General features: G+C 38.9%; 1 protein-coding gene across 1 annotated transcript in view; it reads left to right on the top strand.

Moving 5' to 3' along the window:
• LOC126418954 (integrator complex subunit 2-like) overlaps positions 1 to 19,224 on the top strand; it is a 91,398-nt gene that overhangs the window by 26,207 nt on the left and 45,967 nt on the right. The window contains 3 exon segments of the mRNA XM_050085996.1: positions 5,654 to 5,823; positions 15,657 to 15,854; positions 16,786 to 16,969. Coding sequence (XP_049941953.1) covers positions 5,654 to 5,823; positions 15,657 to 15,854; positions 16,786 to 16,969 — 552 coding nt within the window.

The following is a 19,224-nucleotide window of genomic DNA, read 5'->3' as shown; positions in this document are numbered from 1 at the left end:
ACTTTGTAGGTGACATTAAATTTAACTTGCACTGTTAAACAGTGGAAAGTCCATGATGGAATAACCCTTTTTAAGAAATGTGTTAACAAATATTGACTTCTTTCACTATAATGGCCTCAGAACTTTAGAAAGAGGTTTTATACCCATAAATAGTTTGAATATATCTACAGATATGAGATTCTGAGTAAGACTCAAGTACCGTATTTACTCGAATCTAAGTCGCACATGAAAAATTAGACTGAAAATTTTCCCGGATCTAAGCCGCACCTGAAATTTGAGACTCGAAATTCAAGGGAGAGAAAAGTTTTAGGCCGCACCTCCAAATCGAAACAAAGTTGGTCCATTGTAATACGAGACACAATTTAGGTCAAATGAATGACGATACAGCTACAGTAGTTTGGTTCGAGTCGTAAGCTTAGCAGTTAAGCTTTACCAGGTAGCCATTGCTATGCGTCAGGTCCGTATTTATACGGGTACCTTTCCTTTCTCACGTGCTTCGTCTGTTTTGAATCAATTGCTTATTTTTCTTTGATCTGATAAGTGCTGTTCTCTTTGTTATAGGTGTTTACGTCACTCAAAGCTGAAAATGCGTTGTTGTACTGTGTCATGCATTGTTTGTCGCATTCTGATAATGTGTGTTTACGACCTGTCGCCGCTCGGGACATGGCTTGCTTTTGTGCGCGCTACCGCCGCTTACGGGGGGGGGGGGGGGACACAGAGAGAGAGAGGAATTGTCTCATTAGCGAAACAATGGCAAGAGACTGCTATTTGTTGTTACTTACACTGCTGCTTTCTTTGATAATGATCAACAAGAACCAAATAATAGACTGCGTATGATAGATCTTGTGAACGAGAGTTTAGCTAAAATTTTTCGCCGTTTGAAAACCTTTGCAGATGCCTCTTTTGTACATTACATTCTGCACAGAAATTAGAGTCATCTTAGATTTAAAAAACTAGTCAATTGCCGTGCTTCATTTCTGACTGTATCACTATTAGGCATAAGAATAATACGAATATAAACATGACATGATATGTATATTCTTCCGCATTTGCTGTTGTCTCACACTAGTTTCGAAGTTTATTAGGCAGACAGGATTTAAATGAGATAGCAGCAAACACGAAAGAATGCATGGCAAAATGTTTATATTCATATTATTCTTATGGTGAAGAGAATACTGCACGTGATTCTCAATTCATAAAAGTTCCTATTAGCAACCATCTCTTCTCACAGGTAGGAAAAAATTCAGAACGTAGAGTTGGCCATATTGACAAACATCCCAACCAGTCTTGTCAGTCGGATTTTCATAGTACATTGAAATGCTGCTACATTCGAAGATAAACAACACGGAATTTGTATTTACTTCATTGGATAAAGTATGAAAATGCAGTGGTCGAAACTCGGGGGAGAAAACCTCGTCTTCCACCTTGTTTAAATTTATTTCCTGGCTCAGAGGTTTTGGCGCCAGTATTTATCTTTGTGCCTGCAAAATGTGCCTGTGTAGCGCTACATATATTCGACGGTAGAAGTTAGTTGTGGTGGCACCTACCAACATTTTTCAGAACTTGCGCTTACTTTGCACTCGATTCTAAGCCGCAGGCGGTTTTTTGGATTACAAAAACCGGAAAAAAAGTGCGGCTTAGATTCGAGTAAATACGGTATGGTTGCAAGAGCAGGTTATGAGTTGTACATGAACAGCTCAATCGATAAGAGCATTGTTTGTGACTGGTAAGGTTCTGGAAGTAAGTTCCAGGCTGGCACACAGTTTTAAACTGCCAGGAAGTTTCAAGACTCCAGGATGGAATGTAACAATATTATGAAAAGAATAGTTGCTACACACTGTATAGCATAGATGCTGAGTTGCAGGTTGGCACAAAAAAAGACTGTCACAAAATAAGCTTTTGGCCAACAAGGCCTTTGTCAGAAATAGACCACACACACACACACACACACACACACACACACACACACACACACACACACACACAGATGACTACAGTCTGTGGCAGCTGAAGCCAACATTGTGAGCAGCAGCAGTGCATGATAAGGGAGGCAACTGGGTGGGAATAAGGAGGTGGCTGGGGTGGGGTGGAGGAGGAATAGCAGGGTAGGGATGGTGGATAGTGGGGACTATGTAGGGACGAGTTGGAGAGAGGGTAGGGCAGCTAGATGCAATCGGGAGGTTACATGGGGGGTAGGGGAGATGAGTGGGGGAGGGGGGGGGGGGGAAGGTTGCAGAAAAGGAGAGAAGTAAAAAGACTGGTTGTGTTGGTGGAATAGAGGGCTGTATAATGGGAACAGGGAAGGGGCTGGATGGATGTGGACAATGAGTAAAGAAGGTTGAGGCCAAGAGGGTTACAGGAACATAGGATGTATTGCACAGATAATTTCCACCTGTGAAATTCAGAAAAGCTGTTGTTGGTGAGAAGGATCCACATGACACAGGCTGTGAAGCAGTTATTGAAGTAATTAATGAATGTTGTGTTGGACAGTGTGCTCAGCAACAGGGAGCTCCAGGTGTTTCTCGGCCACAGATCGTCGGTTGCCGTTCATGCAGACAGAATGCTTGTTGGTTGTCACGCCTACATAGAATGCAGCACAGTGGTTGCAGCTTAGCTTGCAGATCACATGACTGGTTTTACAGGTAGCCATGCCTTTGGTGGGATAGTTGATGTTTGGGACTGGATTGGAGTAGGTGATGGTGATGGGAGGTCTGTTACAAGTGATTAATGTTGCAAGATTGCAGGTTAACGTGAAATTCTGGTACATTAACAACCAGTGTAAACGCCAGGATGTGGAATGCAAACATGCAAGAATTGTCTTGTCCGGGTGCTAGATGTCAGTTCCAAGCCTGTTGCATTTGGTCAGTCAATATGGGGATGTTAATGCTCTTTGTGGATGATGCTGGATTTATTGTCGGATTTTGTCCCATATGTGTTCGATCTGAGGTAGATCTGGTGATCGAGCAGGCCAAGGTGATGTAACGACACCCTGTAGAGCATGTTGGGTTACAACAGTGGTATGTGGACAAGTGGTATCCTGTTGGAAAACACCCCCTGGAATGCTGTTCGTGACTGACAGCATGACAGGTCAAGTCATCAAATTGACATACAGATCAGCAGTCAGAGTGTGTGGGATAACCATGAGAGTGCTCCTGCTGTCATATGCATACAATAACTCTACGTGTTGGTCCAGTGTGTCTAGCACACAGACAGGTTGCTTCTAACGTGACACCACTGAAGTCACAAATGGTGGTGCTTTGTGGTCAGTGGAATGCTTGCTGCAGGACAACTGGCTTGGAGCTGCCCTCGAAGTAACTGATTTGTAACAGTTTGTTGTGTCACTTTGGTGCCAACTGCCGGTCAAATTAGTGCTGCAAATGCAGTATGATGCGCAAGAGTCATAAGTCAAACAAGATGGTCTTCCCCCTTGGTAGTGTCATGTGGTAGTCCAGTGCCTGGTCTTCCTGCGACTGTACATTCTCGTGACCACTGCTGTCGGAAATCTTGTACAGTGGCTACATTGCTGCCAAGTTTTCTGCAGTATCATAGAAGGATCATCGAACTTGTTGTAGCCCTTTTACATGAGCTCATTCAAATTCAGTGAGGTGTTGATAATGTTGTCTTTGTCACCTGAAAGGCATTCTTGACTCGAATCAACTCACCATGTCCAGTCTCAAAGGTAAATAAGGCCTACAACAGTTACAGTGTTTATTTAAAGCACTCGTGATTTGCGTCCTCATAGTGGCACTACTAGCACCATTATTTAGCAACTGGTATGAAATTTGAACAGACACCATCTTTCAGATGTAGAAACATGCCTACTAACTTTCATTTATGTTGCACAACTCCTTTTTGGTGTTGCAATTTTTTTCACTCACTGTACTTTATTGGTCCTCCCGTCTACAGAGGCAGCGTAGCCCTATGCAGTGGTGTGTGTGTGTGTGTGTGTGTGTGTGTGTGTGTGTGTGTGTGTGTGATGTGCTAATATGTTACATAACTTACATTTACATACATACATATTTAAATTATGAATTGCTTCCATTCTTGTCTTATAATAATGTTACATTTTAATATTTTTTCCATGGAATGAAAGCAGTGATGCTGTAAATATGCTTTTAAAGATTTTCCGAAGGTTTTACTTCTGTGAAATTGAACATTCGAACATTCAAATTCCCAGATGTACCTATTGATGAGAACTTTAATTGTATAACCCCTCTATTATAAAACTCTCAGAAACTTTAAGTGCACCAACATTTGTTCTGCTTTGTTAGCTTATTTACACATTTTCATTAAATAATTTTATAGGGTAATATCTGGAAGCAATTCAGTACAGTGTATTTGTTATACAGAAACATGCTAGAAGGATAATATTTTATGTACAACTGTTAACCCCATATAGCCAACTATTTAAAAACTATACAGGTGAACAGCTGCCGCACAATATGATTAAACAGTGGAAAATCCAGGATGGAATGCAACACTATTATGAGAAGGAAAGTTGTTACTCGCCAGATAGAGGAGATGCTGAGTTGCAGATAGGCACATGACTGCAGTCTCAGGCAACAGAAACCACACGGTATGATTACTCCCATGAAAATTGTTGTCAAGAACAGGTCACAGTTTAAACAGTTAAGAATGTAAGAGCCGTAACATGTGGTCATCTCCTTTGTCAATTAAAGTTACTGATACATAATGAAAACAGTTTTAAAACAAATTGAAATCACTTTTACCTCAAAAGTGTTTCTACTCCAAACATGAATTTAAGTACATAGTCAGTTTAATAACATGCTAAACCAGAAGGTTGATTTGAATACTGTGATGATTCATTTGGTGTGGTCATATTGAAAGTGGTATACCTTTCCTTCCAGTAAACTTTGAGCTTGCTTATGAAGGCAATTATAGATGGACCTGTGGTCAATCCAAACCAGTTTATAAATTTAAATGTGGATTAAGATTAATGTGAAGCCCAGCCATATAAATGATAGCCATAGTTTCACTAAGAATATTTGCGAGCCATTTGATATCCTCGATACAGAAAAAATGAGGTGTTGCAATTGTGATAAAAGGAACATGCAAATTAACTAAAATAACTAATCTCATTGAATCCATAACCTGGATCTCTGCAACACAGAAGACAATTGAATCTTCTTCTGATCAACAAAGCTGTTGTCAGTCTTGTGTTCTGTCTTTATGAAAAGTGAGCTTGAGCTCTACATGTAATGAAGAAGGCTTTATAATGCATATTCATTCAGAACAGACTCTACACAGAGAAAAATACAGTATTAAGGAACACAAACTTACATTCACATCATAGATCACAGACCTCAGTGCAAAGGAAAACCTACAAACACATGGCAAAAATGAGCATATGTTTTTTGTGTATAATCTTTAGTCTGCAGTTGAATGTTAATGTGATCTTAGATACATTTTAATGGAACAACCGAATTCATCTGTGAAATGCAATTGTCATGAGTAATTTGCTTTTTTGCAAGTAACAACCTAATTCTATTTGTTTGAATGGTTGTTTACATTACCATTGTGTATGAAATGGGTCAGTGAGTGGAACCTTTATGTTTGTCCAACATGTTTGCTTAAAAATTATGTATTTCACTTTTTATCATAAGTTGTAGCTTCAAAATGTTTGTTTCCACAGCGTAAATGGGAATCGCATACAGCATTGCAGTTGCTTCGTGATGAATTGCTTCGTCGTCTTCAGACCATTGTGCTGTTTTCTTTAGACAGCCAGCTGCCAGATTCCTGTGTTGTACAGGCATCAGCTCTACTAAGATTATACTGTGCATTGCGTGGCATTGCTGCTATAAAGTAAGTATTATTGCAGTTGAACTGTTAGAGGTGTGCATGGGGGCAGCTTTATTGCAAGACCAATCACAATTACCACATTGCTAGATGAACTCAGAATGTGCAAGGATAAACGTGTTTCGGTTCACAATGTACATTATTGTTTTACTCATAACTGCTTGTTGTGAATGTTTTAAAGTTGTTTCTCCAAAGATGCTCATCAACCTCTGTAAGAAAATTTAAAAGAGAGAGACTTGAATTGGAATCTAAAGTTCAATTCTTTTATCTTGGCGGCTCGCGCATGCCTGCCCAGACACGGGAGATTGCTGCGTTGCCAGTTGCACACGACGCAGGCGCCAAAAGAAACAGCCCCATAGTATAGCATAGTTCGCAAGCTTGCGTTTAGGGGGGAGCGCGCAGTTCGTGAAGTAAAGCCACCAAGGCCGCATTAACCCTTTCGCTGCTACAGAGACGTGCTCCCTGGATTCCGCGCTGTGCACGATTTTGTCACTGCACTGCTCGCCTGTGCAGACACATCGTGTTCCGACTGCTTTGACACTCTTATCATTCGATTCCACAAAAACTATTTGGCCCAAAAATTAGATTTTTACATGTCTTCTTGACTGATACCTTCCCCCCATAAATGACTTAATTTTGTTTCGATGTTCAACGCAGTTATTATGCAGCGTTAAATATAGTAAACCATTGCACGAAATTTTGAAGAGTTTGCAGAGGTAAAAGTCCATTGAGTATACTTTCCGTATGGTCGATTTTAGTTGCCACAATGTTGAGAATGAAATGTGGACAAGATACCTAAATTTCATATAAAATTACTACATGTAATGCTGCATAATAACTGCCTTGAACATCGAAACAAAATTAAGTCATTTATGGGGGGAAGGTATCAGTTAAGAAGACGTGTAAAAATCAAATTTTTGGGCCAAATAGGTTTTGTGAAATCGAATGATAAGTGTGTCAAAGCAGTGGGAACACCGTGTGTCTGCCCAGGCGAGCAGTACAGTGATGACAAAATCGCGCACAGCACGGAATGCGGGGAGCACGTGTCTGCAGCAGCGAAAGGGTTAATGAAGAGACAAAGCACTAGAAATTTCAAAAAATTGCATTCAAACGAATACAATTCGTGAAGTAAGGCACTTCGATATTGTTTTTAAATAATGAAAATATTAAGCAGCGCACAAGGTTTCAACTCATAACCTTTCGCCTAGAAGCCCAACACCTTATCCGTTATGCTAACGCAGCTCGTCTGAGTTCAGAACGCCATGAGGACTCTAACACGTCACGCAAAATACTGACAAACACTGTTGGTGTGACTATGAATTACTCACGCTTCGTCGAAGTACAATAGGAAATAAACAATTACCGCTGTTCTTTATTGCGAAAAAGCGGTTAGTGAGAATGATACAAACACCTTTCCTTGCTATCGCCTGAATTAGGAGTCTTATTGCTTGTTTGGTTTAATTAATTAATAGAATATGAAGCAACTGGTATAAAGAATGCTTTTTCCAAACTTTCTATAAAAGAAAGTCTGCTATCAAGACATTGCTTTTGTTCAATTACTTTATTTATGACTGAACGTTTCTAAAACTGAAGACACTCGTCCTGCTATGCACTGCAGTCAGAGATCTGGCAACGTCGTCTCTGTTCATTGGCTGACTGTGTTTTGTGACGTCAGATGCGCAGAACGAACCTAAACTCGGCCGCCAACATAAATGACGCGCACTTTAGTAGAGCTGGATTTCTGAAACTGGCAAATTCCTCTTGTTACGTAAAAAAGTTCATTGTAACTGAAAATATACTGTAATTTGATGTGTGTTTTTTGTAGTTGAGTACAAGTACTGTGTTTCGTATTTTAACTGGAAATATCTCCTATACCTGTATTTACACACTTTTATAAATTTAATCTTACCTTGTTGTAACATGCTGATTTTAAACACACACTATATGACAGTTAACTGCATTAACAGCAAAAGACTTACTATATTCAGTTATACATCACACATTGTTATGTTTCTAATATTTAAACAACTGAAGATAAAAATCAGTAGAATCTCTAGCTTCTGGTAGTTTAAAAATTAGTTTTTAGGTATATTTCTGTACTAGTAACCTGGAAATAAGATTTGCCGAAGTTGTGAAGTAGGCGTAACATACCTAACAGAAAAGTCTGTATTTTATTGTCCTTTGACATCTGGGAGGGAGAAGACTTAACAATTGCTCATTTCTGTCATTTTCTGACACTGAAGTTTGACGAGCATATCTCTGATGCTCTTTCACTTGCTGAATAAGTTCATTTGTATCCCTTATATTAATAATACCTGGTAAGCGACCCAGATAGATGAGCAGTTCTTTGGTACAGGAAGAAGTCTTTTATAGAAGTCTTTTTAAGTTCCTGACAGCATATTTTTGAAGTACCCAATCTTTGTTACTTTTGTGTTATTTCATTGCTTTCCAGTGTTATAATGAAAATTAAAATCTAGCCATCAGTTATACCGTATTATATTTATTTGCATCACAGATCATATTATTTACAACATTGGAAAAAATAGTTGCATTAAACCCATTACATCTAATCAACTAAAGAAAAAATAGCTCTGCTACCATAAAATGTTCAAAGTTATTTAAAAGAAAGCATTGACATGTCACTTGAGACATTATGCCACTGACCCATCAACACAAAGCAGCAGCCTGGAGTCTATATTTGAAAATGGAATATAAAGTGCCTTCAGCACAACACTAGACATTACGAAGTGTCCCCATTTCCTTCAGAATATTGCACAACACTAAACATTTGAAAGTGTCCCTATTTCCTTCAGAATATTTATGCAACTGAATACTGTCATTACAAGTAAACTAGGATGGGCTCTTTGGAAGTCAGCATTAACAGACTTCATCATTATCATCTTATGGTTAAAAGAAGAACCTACTATTGGGAAAACAGACTTGTTGATCTATGACCATATGAGTTATTAGTCTAGTTTGAAGGTGCAACTCTGTGTGTTGCAGTGTTCCTTCCACCTTTGCTTGAAGTATTTGTCCCATTACGTTTATCAAAAGTGTGCTGATTTCATCACCAAAAATTCATTTTGGCACAATAATGAAGGAATCTTCAAAAGCTTTAACCTGGAAAATAGGTAATAGTTTTATCCGGTGACTTCACATTTCCCAGTATTTTTACACAACAAATCATATTAAAGATGGTGCAGTTTGGAAAAATCTTTGGTGCAGTGTATCAATTAATCTGTGTGGTTTTGTAGTGCACAAGTATAAATACAAACCCCACCAAATACAGCACTTCAGCTTCACAAACATGTAAATAAACACGCACCTTCTCAGTTTGCATCCATCATCCATGCACAGGACATGAGATGTCATGTAAACATTTTTCTGGCAGTAAAGGAGAACACTGAAAATGTTTATTTCAGTGTTTAGTCAATATTATTTTTACTATTTCATGAATGAAGACTGTGGCAACAGCCTGCTCTGTTGCATAGACTGAGATCTAGGTTAGGTTGGAAGATTGTATTTTGGTTATGAATTTTTGAAGCCCGTTAACATAATTTCATAGGAAAATATCAAACTATTTCATGGAGCACAATTAAAATTCTTCTGCTTATCATATGGGAGGGTTGTGATGTTTGCGTACATCACTTGTCCTGTGCTGTAGGTGGCTAATAGAAGCAGAGTGGCAGACACCATGTTGGTTTACATATTTGCAAAACTAAAGGCCGTATTTGATGGTTTTCATATCTGTACTCATGTACTAAGAAAATATTCTCGTTAATTAATGAACCATATTTACATCACTTTCACATGTAATTGGCTTCTGTATGGAAACGTCTAACATATTCTGGCATGCAGACAGGTATTTTGCAATTGTGGCAATACCAGGTTGTTTCTTTCCTGGCTTTCCAGTAGATTGTTTCATTTTCTCAAGACAACACTTGGAAATACATGTTGGATGCTACTTCACCTTCAGATTTATCTATGAAAAAAGCCAGATTAAGGCAAATAAAACAGAAATAAATTATAATTACAGCTGCAGTGTCGGTAGCAACAATATTAGCAAGGAAAAATTGTACTATACTTCAGCTTACCTAAATATGGATCTTCTTCAGACTTTCCCATTCAGATATTTCTCCCTGTGATCCGGAATCATTGAATTCTTCCTGTAGAGGTTCCAAAATTTTATGATCGCTCAACAGATGTGATATATTTGTAACAGGATTATAGCAGATTGCGAAATCTAACAAGTACATGCACGAACCTCATGACGGTGCACACGCATTGGCTCACTCAATCAGGATAACAGCTCTTGTGTTCACTACTGTTTCTTTTGAAATAATTTTAGAAATTGACAACAGAAGACATCAAGTCATGATGTACAGGTTGCAAGATGTCTGTATATGGTTCCCATACAAAATGAGTCCAGTTTTTAGCAATAGGTAGCTCACACTTGAAGAAAACTGTGGCCAAAGATATTGTCAGGTGTGGTTCTGTAGACATGGTGGCTTGGGCACAATCTTTTGGACATGGTATTGTGGTGTGAGTTACGCTCAAGCTTGATCACTAAAATGCTAAAAATCTGTCAGAACTGTGTCTTCTTTTGGTACAATTTAGTGTGCAGAAGTGTGGGAAATGTAACTTCAAACTGTTACTGGAATGGAATTTATTGGGAGTATGTCTACTTTTGCTTAATGACACATCTAGAGCTACATTATTTACATCTGAAATGAACTGTTATTCTAAGTTTATACATGACTGCTAGAGTTGGAATAATAGGTTAAAATCCAGTGTGAAAATTCAGTAGCTAATTAGTTACCAATATTAGTACTCTGATACCTTCAGGTTTACTACATTTTTACATGGGAATTGTAAAATGCCAAATCTCACAACTCTTCTTTAAAACCACGAATTTCAAATTATGTTGATAAAATCATCTCATTTCACATAATTTCTCTTGTTCTATTTATGTAAAATATTCCTGTCTGTAGCAGTTGTCAAAAACTAATTGGGCTTGGGGATTTTTAAGCTACCTCTTTCATGAGTGAGTTTCATTTCGTTAGGGTTCTTCCAACACAATTTCAATCTGGTCTCACACAACTGGTTTTATATGTTCATTACACTTTAGGCCTTTCATACTCTTAGGTATTTTTCTATTATTCCAAGAAGAGATGTGCAACATATTACTTCTCATTTTAGTTATTTCCAGTCATGTAATTGTTTAACAGGACTTTCTACCTATTTATATGCAATACGTTACTTTTGTTTATGTTTAGGATGAACAACCCGTATCAGGTATTAACCCTCTGCAGGTATTCCTGCATTTTACTACAGTTTACTGGAGTATAGTAGAGTTTTATTGGTCCTGGTAATCATATAGTACACAAATAGTATATTCTGATGTAGGTGAAGTCAATGTATAACAAAATATAATATTAAATTTGCATTAATGTCATTGTTTCTACATTCAGTGATCACTGAGTTACAATATACAGAGCAAATATTGTACAAAAATAAAGAGTAGATATTTTAAAGCAGAAAGAGCATGTACTGTACTGGCAGATTAATATTTGTATTACAGTTACATTTACATGGTAAATTGTAAAGTTCTAGTAACATTTATACGATACATCACTAATGCAAAGACACAAATCATTAGTGAACTTTCAAGGAACTCGTGGAGGCTGTAGAAGCAGTGATTAGTCAAATATGCCTTAGCAGTTGACTTAAAATTTGCCATGTCATTTATTGATTTAATTTGTGGGGGAAGTTTATTATAAATAACTTTCCCATAATACAGGGTTCCTTTTTTATTTAGGGTGGTGTTGGTGGACTCTAGATGAAAGTCTCCTTTTTGCCTGGTGTTATAGGAGTGGATATTTTCATTTTTCTGGAAGCTAGTGGGATTTTCCATTGAACATTTTTCACAAACACATGGAAGTGGGAGGACTGCTAGCTTTTAAAAAGAGTGGTCTACAGGTTTTATTCCATTTTACACCTTACATTATTTGTGTAATTCTTTATTGTAGCCTAAAGAGCTTTTGGCTAAGAGAAGAGTTACCCCAGAAAATAATTCCATTTCCTAAGAACTTAATGTTGTCTACATTCTGAAGCTCTTTGTCAAATATCTGAAGCTGAGCGGTTTGCTCACCTCTTTTCACATTATATAAATTTAGTGCCAATGTCTTACTTGCATTTATTACCAATTTGTTGTGACTGAACCAGTTTTCAATATTTCTCAGTGTCTCTGTTGTAGACTTCTGAAGCATTTCCATTTCTTTCCCATTCACTACCACACTTGTATTGTCAGCAAACTGGATGACATTCCTGCAGAATTTGCTTAGGTCATTCACATATAACAGAAATGTAAGAGGACCTTGTGGCACTCCATATTTAATGGTTTCATAGTTTGAATAGTGTTGAGTGAGATTGATGAAATTTTGATGTTGCACTTCGACCACTTGTTTTCAACCGCTTAGGTATGACTTTATCCAGTTGTTAGATGTTCCTCTAATCCCCATGTTGTCAAGCTTAGGCATAGTTGTTTGTGATCTGATATCAAATGCCTTAGAGAGATCTAGGCACATTCCAATGCCATTTTTGCTGTTATCTAGTCTCTGAAGTACTTCACTTAATAGTGCAAAAATTGCTGTGTCAGTTGATCGACCTTTCCTGAAACCATGTTGTGCTGTGGGTGGTATTTTGTGCTCCTCCAGAAAATCTACTACTCTTCTTTGAACAATTTTTTCTATGATTTTTGAGAATACAGATAGTAGAGCACAATGAGCGTGTAGTTAGCCACTACATCCTTCTCAACATTTTTGAATAGTGGTTTGAGCTTAGCTGTTTTTAGGCACAATGGGAAAATTCCAGTTTGAAAGGAACTATTATAAAGGTGAACTAATGGTTCCCTAATGAGATCTCCACAATTTTTAATAAGGCTGCCTGGGATGCCATCTATTCCAGTAGAATGATTCACTTTTAAAGTTCTGATAACTGACAGGACATCTTTCTGGGTAGTTGGAAAGTGAAACAGTGAAGTAGGATTTATGTTGGTATTTACATATGATACTGGGCACTTTGTATTGCAAGGTGTTGTGACGTTTCTCTATACCAAAGCATTTTCTGGAAATTTACCTCATAGGACTTGCAGTGCTATGTGCAAGATTGTTTATGTAAATTGTGAATAATACTGGCCCTATACCACACCCTGGGTACTCATTTACGCATTGAGACACTGTTACACACACCGAAACTGAGTTTCCTGTCCATGTCATTTCAGTAAAGCCAGCCATTACCCATAAAGAGTAGTAGGTACCAGTTCTGTATTGGCCACAATTTCTTGAGGAATTAATGACACGAATGTTCTATACCTTTTGGCCTCCAGTGCTTCACTTTGGAAAATTAAATGTGATACAGTTTCATCTTCCTCGCACCATAGTCCATGCTAAAGTGCTTCTTTGTTAACACCCATTGTGTGCAGGTGTTTTTATTAAGTTCCCAGGGCCTGTCATAGCTCTACCATGAGTGTAACCTGTCTCCTGTTCAAGCCCTGGATTGCAGAACTCCTCTTGAAGCATCATTAGCTTGCCATGTTTTTGTTTTTGGATCTGCAGGCTGCCTATTGATCCAGTTACATATTTTTGATTCTTAATTGCGTTAGTGATAGTTAGGGCAGGTTTCGGTACAGCAAATGAAGCCACCGCTCTTTTCCTAGCCAGCCAATCAGGTTGTTCATTGCCATTAACTCCTGAGTGACTAGGTGCCCACAAAAGGTTTACCTTGTTGCTTATCTAGTCTCATAAGAGAAATGTGGCATTCCACAATGATCTTTGATCTCGTTGTGGGTACTTCGAGAGAGATTTCAGTGCTGCTAGGCTGTATGAATGAATGCAGATATTGTGATCCATGTAGCACCTACACAGATTCTCTTCCACACACTCTCTGATAGCAAGTATTTATGCCTGGAATACTGTAGCCAGCTTCCCTAGACTGATTGCTCTTTCTATTCTAGGCCATATCCTGTATACTACGGTCCCAGCACATTTTTCTGTTTCCTACCCACCAGTAAACCAGACTATGTCCCCTGAATGGTATTTGGTTCCTTCTTCCACTGCTGCCTACTTCCAACTGCTGCCTTGAAAGGTTTATTGAAGCGACTGGAAATTATTGTATAGTCAGCTGGCATTTCATTGGCCATTCCTAATTTGCCACATTCATTATATTGGGGTGGGATACTGTATATTCCTAAGGTTTCCCGTTATTACCAGGTCTTAATCTGTCTAGCGTGGTCTTCATCGCAGCAGTTGGTGGTCTGCTAACTCTGCCTGTTACGGTAAAGAAAGCCAGTCTGTGCACCTAGCCGAGCTCTGTAGTAGCCACCTTGTGTTCTACTTTATTTCACTGTACTGTAGCTGCATAAATTATCATAGGTCTTATTACAGCTAGATGTATATCCAGTACATACTCCTGGAAAGTAGACTCCAGCTCTTACCACAGGCCTGTCTATTGGACATAAGAGCACCATTTGCCTTGGAGATTTGTTTTGTGAAGGGTCCGTGATAGTTTTGCATCATCAGCTACCTGTAGACACTTCACTGCCCCCCTCTAGTGGTAGAATCTCATCAAGAAGCTTGAGGCTGCAGTATGTGTCCTGGGTATGCTTCCTTGTGAACACTACTACAACAGTTTTCCTGGAGCTGACTTTTATAACCTGTTTCCTGCATCAGTTTTGCAGAAGGTTGAGGGCGCAAGGTGTTACTTTTCTAATGGTGCTTGCAAATTTGCCAAGAATTACTATGAATGAATTGGCTTTGTATTCTGCTGTGAGGTGATGTTGACCAGTGGAGATCACTGTTGGATAACTGCCATCCTAAAAACCAAGACTGCAGTGCTATAGATTGTTTTCCTATTTCTTGTGTCACCTTTTACTGGATCCAATTTCCTGAGAAGTGGGAGTGTTAGATCCCTCCCTTGTTCTTTTGTTCCCTGTCTCGGGGAGGTGGAAGGGGCCTGCCCATCATTCTGAGGCAGTCTCTTTTTTGGAAGTCTTATGTTTAGTAAGCCATCCATTGCCTTCCTTTCCCTTTTGTTCTGTGAGAAGTTTTCTCCTCTGAGCCCCAGACAAGAATTTGATTTTTATGTGGTCCAACTTCTCAGTTACATTTTCCATTTCTTGGACAAGTCTGTCACCCAATCCAGTTGCAGAAACATCTTCCATCAGTTCCAACCATGTTGCCTGGGTGTTTGAGGTCTCATCAAGTCCTCAAAGTTTTGTATTGTTTTCTGTGTTCTTTATTTTGATCCCATTAGAACTGGGATATATCAGGTCAACACGAGAGGAGCCCCACATGGTGCGAGGCTAATTACTCAGAGAGGCTGCTCGGTATCCCTGAGGCTACATTGACAACACATCTTCCCATGTGCCATGGACCCCTCAGTACAGATCCCATCAAACCTTGTTGTGGGTATGTAGGGAGTTTGGGAAGGACTATTGGAATGATTGTGGGAGAGATGGGGAGTTGTGGGACATGCTTTGTCTGATTCGTCCACTGAGATCTGCCTAGCAAGGGAGGTGGCCAGTAGCTGTGCTACAGCTGGTATAGCCCTCAGCTTCATGTGAACACACAAACCTCTGCCGACGTGGTAAGTGCTACAAAAAGGCAATGTCCCCTGGAGAGGTGTAATAAATTCATTGATTACAGTACTTAAATATGTGATTAATGAAATAAACATTTTTATTAATGGTTTTAGCAACATTGATATTCCATCTTTTAATAACCTTATGTGAAATATTGTATAACAAATAATAGTGGTATTTTCCTTCCTTGTTGTTCCAGGTTTCAGGAAGAGGAAGTGTCACTAATTGTACAGCTTTTGACATCTCATCCCCCACCATCTCCTGCAGGAGTCCGATTTGTGTCACTGGGTCTTTGCATGCTCATTGCTTGTCCCTCTCTCATCAGTCAACAAGAACATGAAAAGCGAAGCATAGAGTGGGTTCAGTGGCTTGTTAGGGAAGAAGCATATTTTGAAAGGTGAGCAACAGTGCAAAAATATGCCTCTTTTATTCTTCTGTCAACCAAAATATATAATTTATTTCTTTAAGCTTACTACTGCCCAAATTATGACAGTATGTGCATTAATTTTGTAAATGATGTTAAAGAAAGTGGATTAAATTGCACTTGACCAGAAAGTTAACTAGAACACCAAGGTATTTCACTTTGCATGGTCCTGTTGGAGGGGACTCACTCAGCCAAATGTAGGTTTAAGGTGGATTCCAGATCGTGGTAGACCTTGGCATTTTTTCCATTAACATAGCATTGCTAGAGGCGGAAAGAAACAATACATAACCAACTAGGGATCAAAACTCAAACCTTACCCACTAAATCACTATGACACTTGATTTGTTCCCTGTGGCAATCATTTTGAAACAATTGAAAGTTTGTAATTGAGACCAAATGCCAAGATTAATTGATTGAAGTAGCTCCCCACCCCCTCCCCCCGCCCCCTTAACTACCTCCTCACCATCATGACCAAGTGCTTCCACATATTGTTGCCTGCACGATTCAAACTCTTCAGAATTGCTATATAGTCCCATCTTAACCTAGTTACATTAACATCCATCTGGTCCACTCAGCGATGCATCAAGGGGCATTTTTCATTCCCAAACATGGGTGAAGGAAGCAATGCATACTCTTGTCTGCTGCTCACCTGAAAAGTTTTTTGTCATGGTATAATAAAACTTGTGTAACAATGGACTAAGTGCATTGAAAACTAGTGAAAACTATTGAAACTATTGAAAACTATGTTTAAAAATTATTTTGTTTTAAGTTTTGTTCATTTGTAACAAGTTATGAAAATTTAGTGCAGATACTTATTGAGTTATCATCTTGTATAGGAGGAATGTAAAATTTTTTGTTGAACATGATTGTAAATAATATTTATTGTTCTTAATCTTATCAACAGCTCAAGTGGAGTGACAGCATCATTTGGAGAAATGCTGTTGCTTATGGCAATCCATTTCCACAGCAATCAGCTAAGTGCTATCTGTGAACTAGTATGTTCCACCCTTGGAATGAAAGTACAGATACGTTCAAACAACATGACACGAATGAAACAAATTTTCACACAGGAGATTTTTACAGAGCAGGTAATGGACTGTTTATTGTTTATTAGTGACTGAAACACTTTACAGATTGGCTTATTCAGTACATCCAAGAAGTCCTTTTACCCCTAGGCAAAAACAGTGTATTTTATATTGGGGCACTTACATACAAAAGCTTTTTATCCAGCAGATATGTATGTGCATCATCATGCCCACAGCAGAGGTCTAAGCATCTACAAGTCCTCCTTGTCGTCTGTGGAGCATATCCCGAGTTATGCTTCAAAGGCTTGCCTAAACACTTTAGCACAATTTTTATTGGTGTAACGCTCTTGAGCCATGTGGGACTCGATTATTCCCCATAACGAGCTGGCAGGTATGGTTGCCATTCCAGTCAGATCTGAATAGCACAGTGTGCTGGAGCTGCATTTTCTTGTAACAACACGTCATCCTTTATTCCCTTGCCTTTGAGCTGAGGTATTAATCCATTCAGAACTTGTAGAAATAATGATTTCCTTCAGTTACCATTCAAAGAAATGCGGTCCAAACAGGTATCTGATGATTTTCCAGTTCTTATCGTAACATGAGGTGAGTTCCTTTCCCTCTCTTGTGCATACTAGAGATTTTTCTTGAACCATAAAGCCACATGCTTCCTGTCTGAACTGTGATATATCTCACATTTATCAGAAAATAGCACACTTACACGAGACACAGCATTCAGAGATTGTGCCAACAAAGCATGCTAGACTACAGTTCGCTGCTCCGTATCATTTCAAGACACTGTCCATTCCGTTCAACTGCTCTTCCAAGTCCTTTGCTGTCTCTGACAGAATTACAATGTCATTGGCGAACCTCAAAGTTTTTATTTCTTCTCCATGGATTTTAATACCTACTCCGAACTTTTCTTTTGTTTCCTTTACTGCTTGCTCAATATACAGATTGAATAGCATCGGGGAGAGACTACAACCCTGTCTCACTCCCTTCCCAACCACTGCTTCCCTTTCAGGTCCCTCGACTCTTATAACGGCCATCTGGTTTCTGTACAAATTGTAAATAGCCTTTTGCTCCTTGTATTTTACCTCTGCCACCTTCAGAATTTGAAAGAGAGTATTCCAGTCAACATTGTCAAAAGCTTTCTCTAAGTCTACAAATACTAGAAACGTAGGTTTGCCTTTCCTTAATCTTTCTTCTACGATAAGTCATAGGGTCAGTTCTGCCTCATGTGTTCCAACATTTCTACGGAATCCAAACTGATCTTTCTCGAGGTCGGCTTCTACCAGTTTTTCCATTCGTCTGTAAAGAATTCGTGTTAGTATTTTGCAGCTGTGACTTATTAAACTGATAGTTCGGTAATTTTCACATCTGTCAACACCTGCTTTCTTTGGGATTGGAATTGAAGTCTGAGGGATTTTCGCCTGTCTCATACATCTTGCTCACCAGATGGTACAGTTTTGTCAGGACTGGCTCTCCCAAGGCTGTCAGTAGTTCTAATGGAATGTTGTATACTCCCGGGGCCTTGTTTCAACTTAGGTCTTTCAGTGCTCTGTCAAACTCTTCGCGCAGTATCGTATCTCCCATTTCATCTTCACCTACCTCCTCTTCCTTTTCCATAATATTGTCCTCAAGCACATCGCCCCTGTATAGACCCTCTATATACTCCTTCCACCTTTCTGCTTTCCCTTCTTTGCTTAGAAGTGGGTTTCCATCTGAGCTCTTTACATTCATGCAAGTGGTTCTCTTTTCTCCAAAGGTCTCTTTAATTTTCCTGTAGGCAGTATCTATCTTACCCCTCATGAGATAAGCCTCTACATCCTTACATTTGTCCTCTAGCCATCCCTGCGTAGCCATTTTGCACTTCCTGTCGATCTCTTTTTTGAGACGTTTGTATTCCTTTTTGCCTGCTTCACTTGCTGCATTTTTGTATTTTCTCCTTTCATCAATTAAATTCAGTATCTCTTCTGTTACCCAAGGATTTCTACTAGCCCTCGTCTTTTTAGCTACTTGATCCTCTGCTGCCTTCACTATTTCATTCCTCAAAGCTACCCATTCTTCTTCTATTGTTTTTCTTTCCCCCATTCCTCTCAATTGTTCCCTTATGCTCTCCCTGAAACTCTGTACAACCTCTGGTTCTTTCAGTTTATCCAGGTCCCATCTCCTTAAATTCCCACCTTTTTGCAGTTTCTTCAGTTTTAATCTACATTTCATAACCAATAGATTGTGGTCAGAATCCACATCTGCCCCTGGAAATGTCTTACAATTTAAAATCTGGTTCCTAAATCTCTGTCTTACTATTATATAATCTA

This window comes from Schistocerca serialis, chromosome 9 (genome assembly GCF_023864345.2).
Source record: "Schistocerca serialis cubense isolate TAMUIC-IGC-003099 chromosome 9, iqSchSeri2.2, whole genome shotgun sequence".
Classification (NCBI taxonomy): Eukaryota; Metazoa; Arthropoda; class Insecta; order Orthoptera; family Acrididae; genus Schistocerca; species Schistocerca serialis.
The sequence above is the reverse complement of the archived record's forward strand: the minus strand, read 5'-3'. Positions and strand labels throughout refer to the sequence as shown.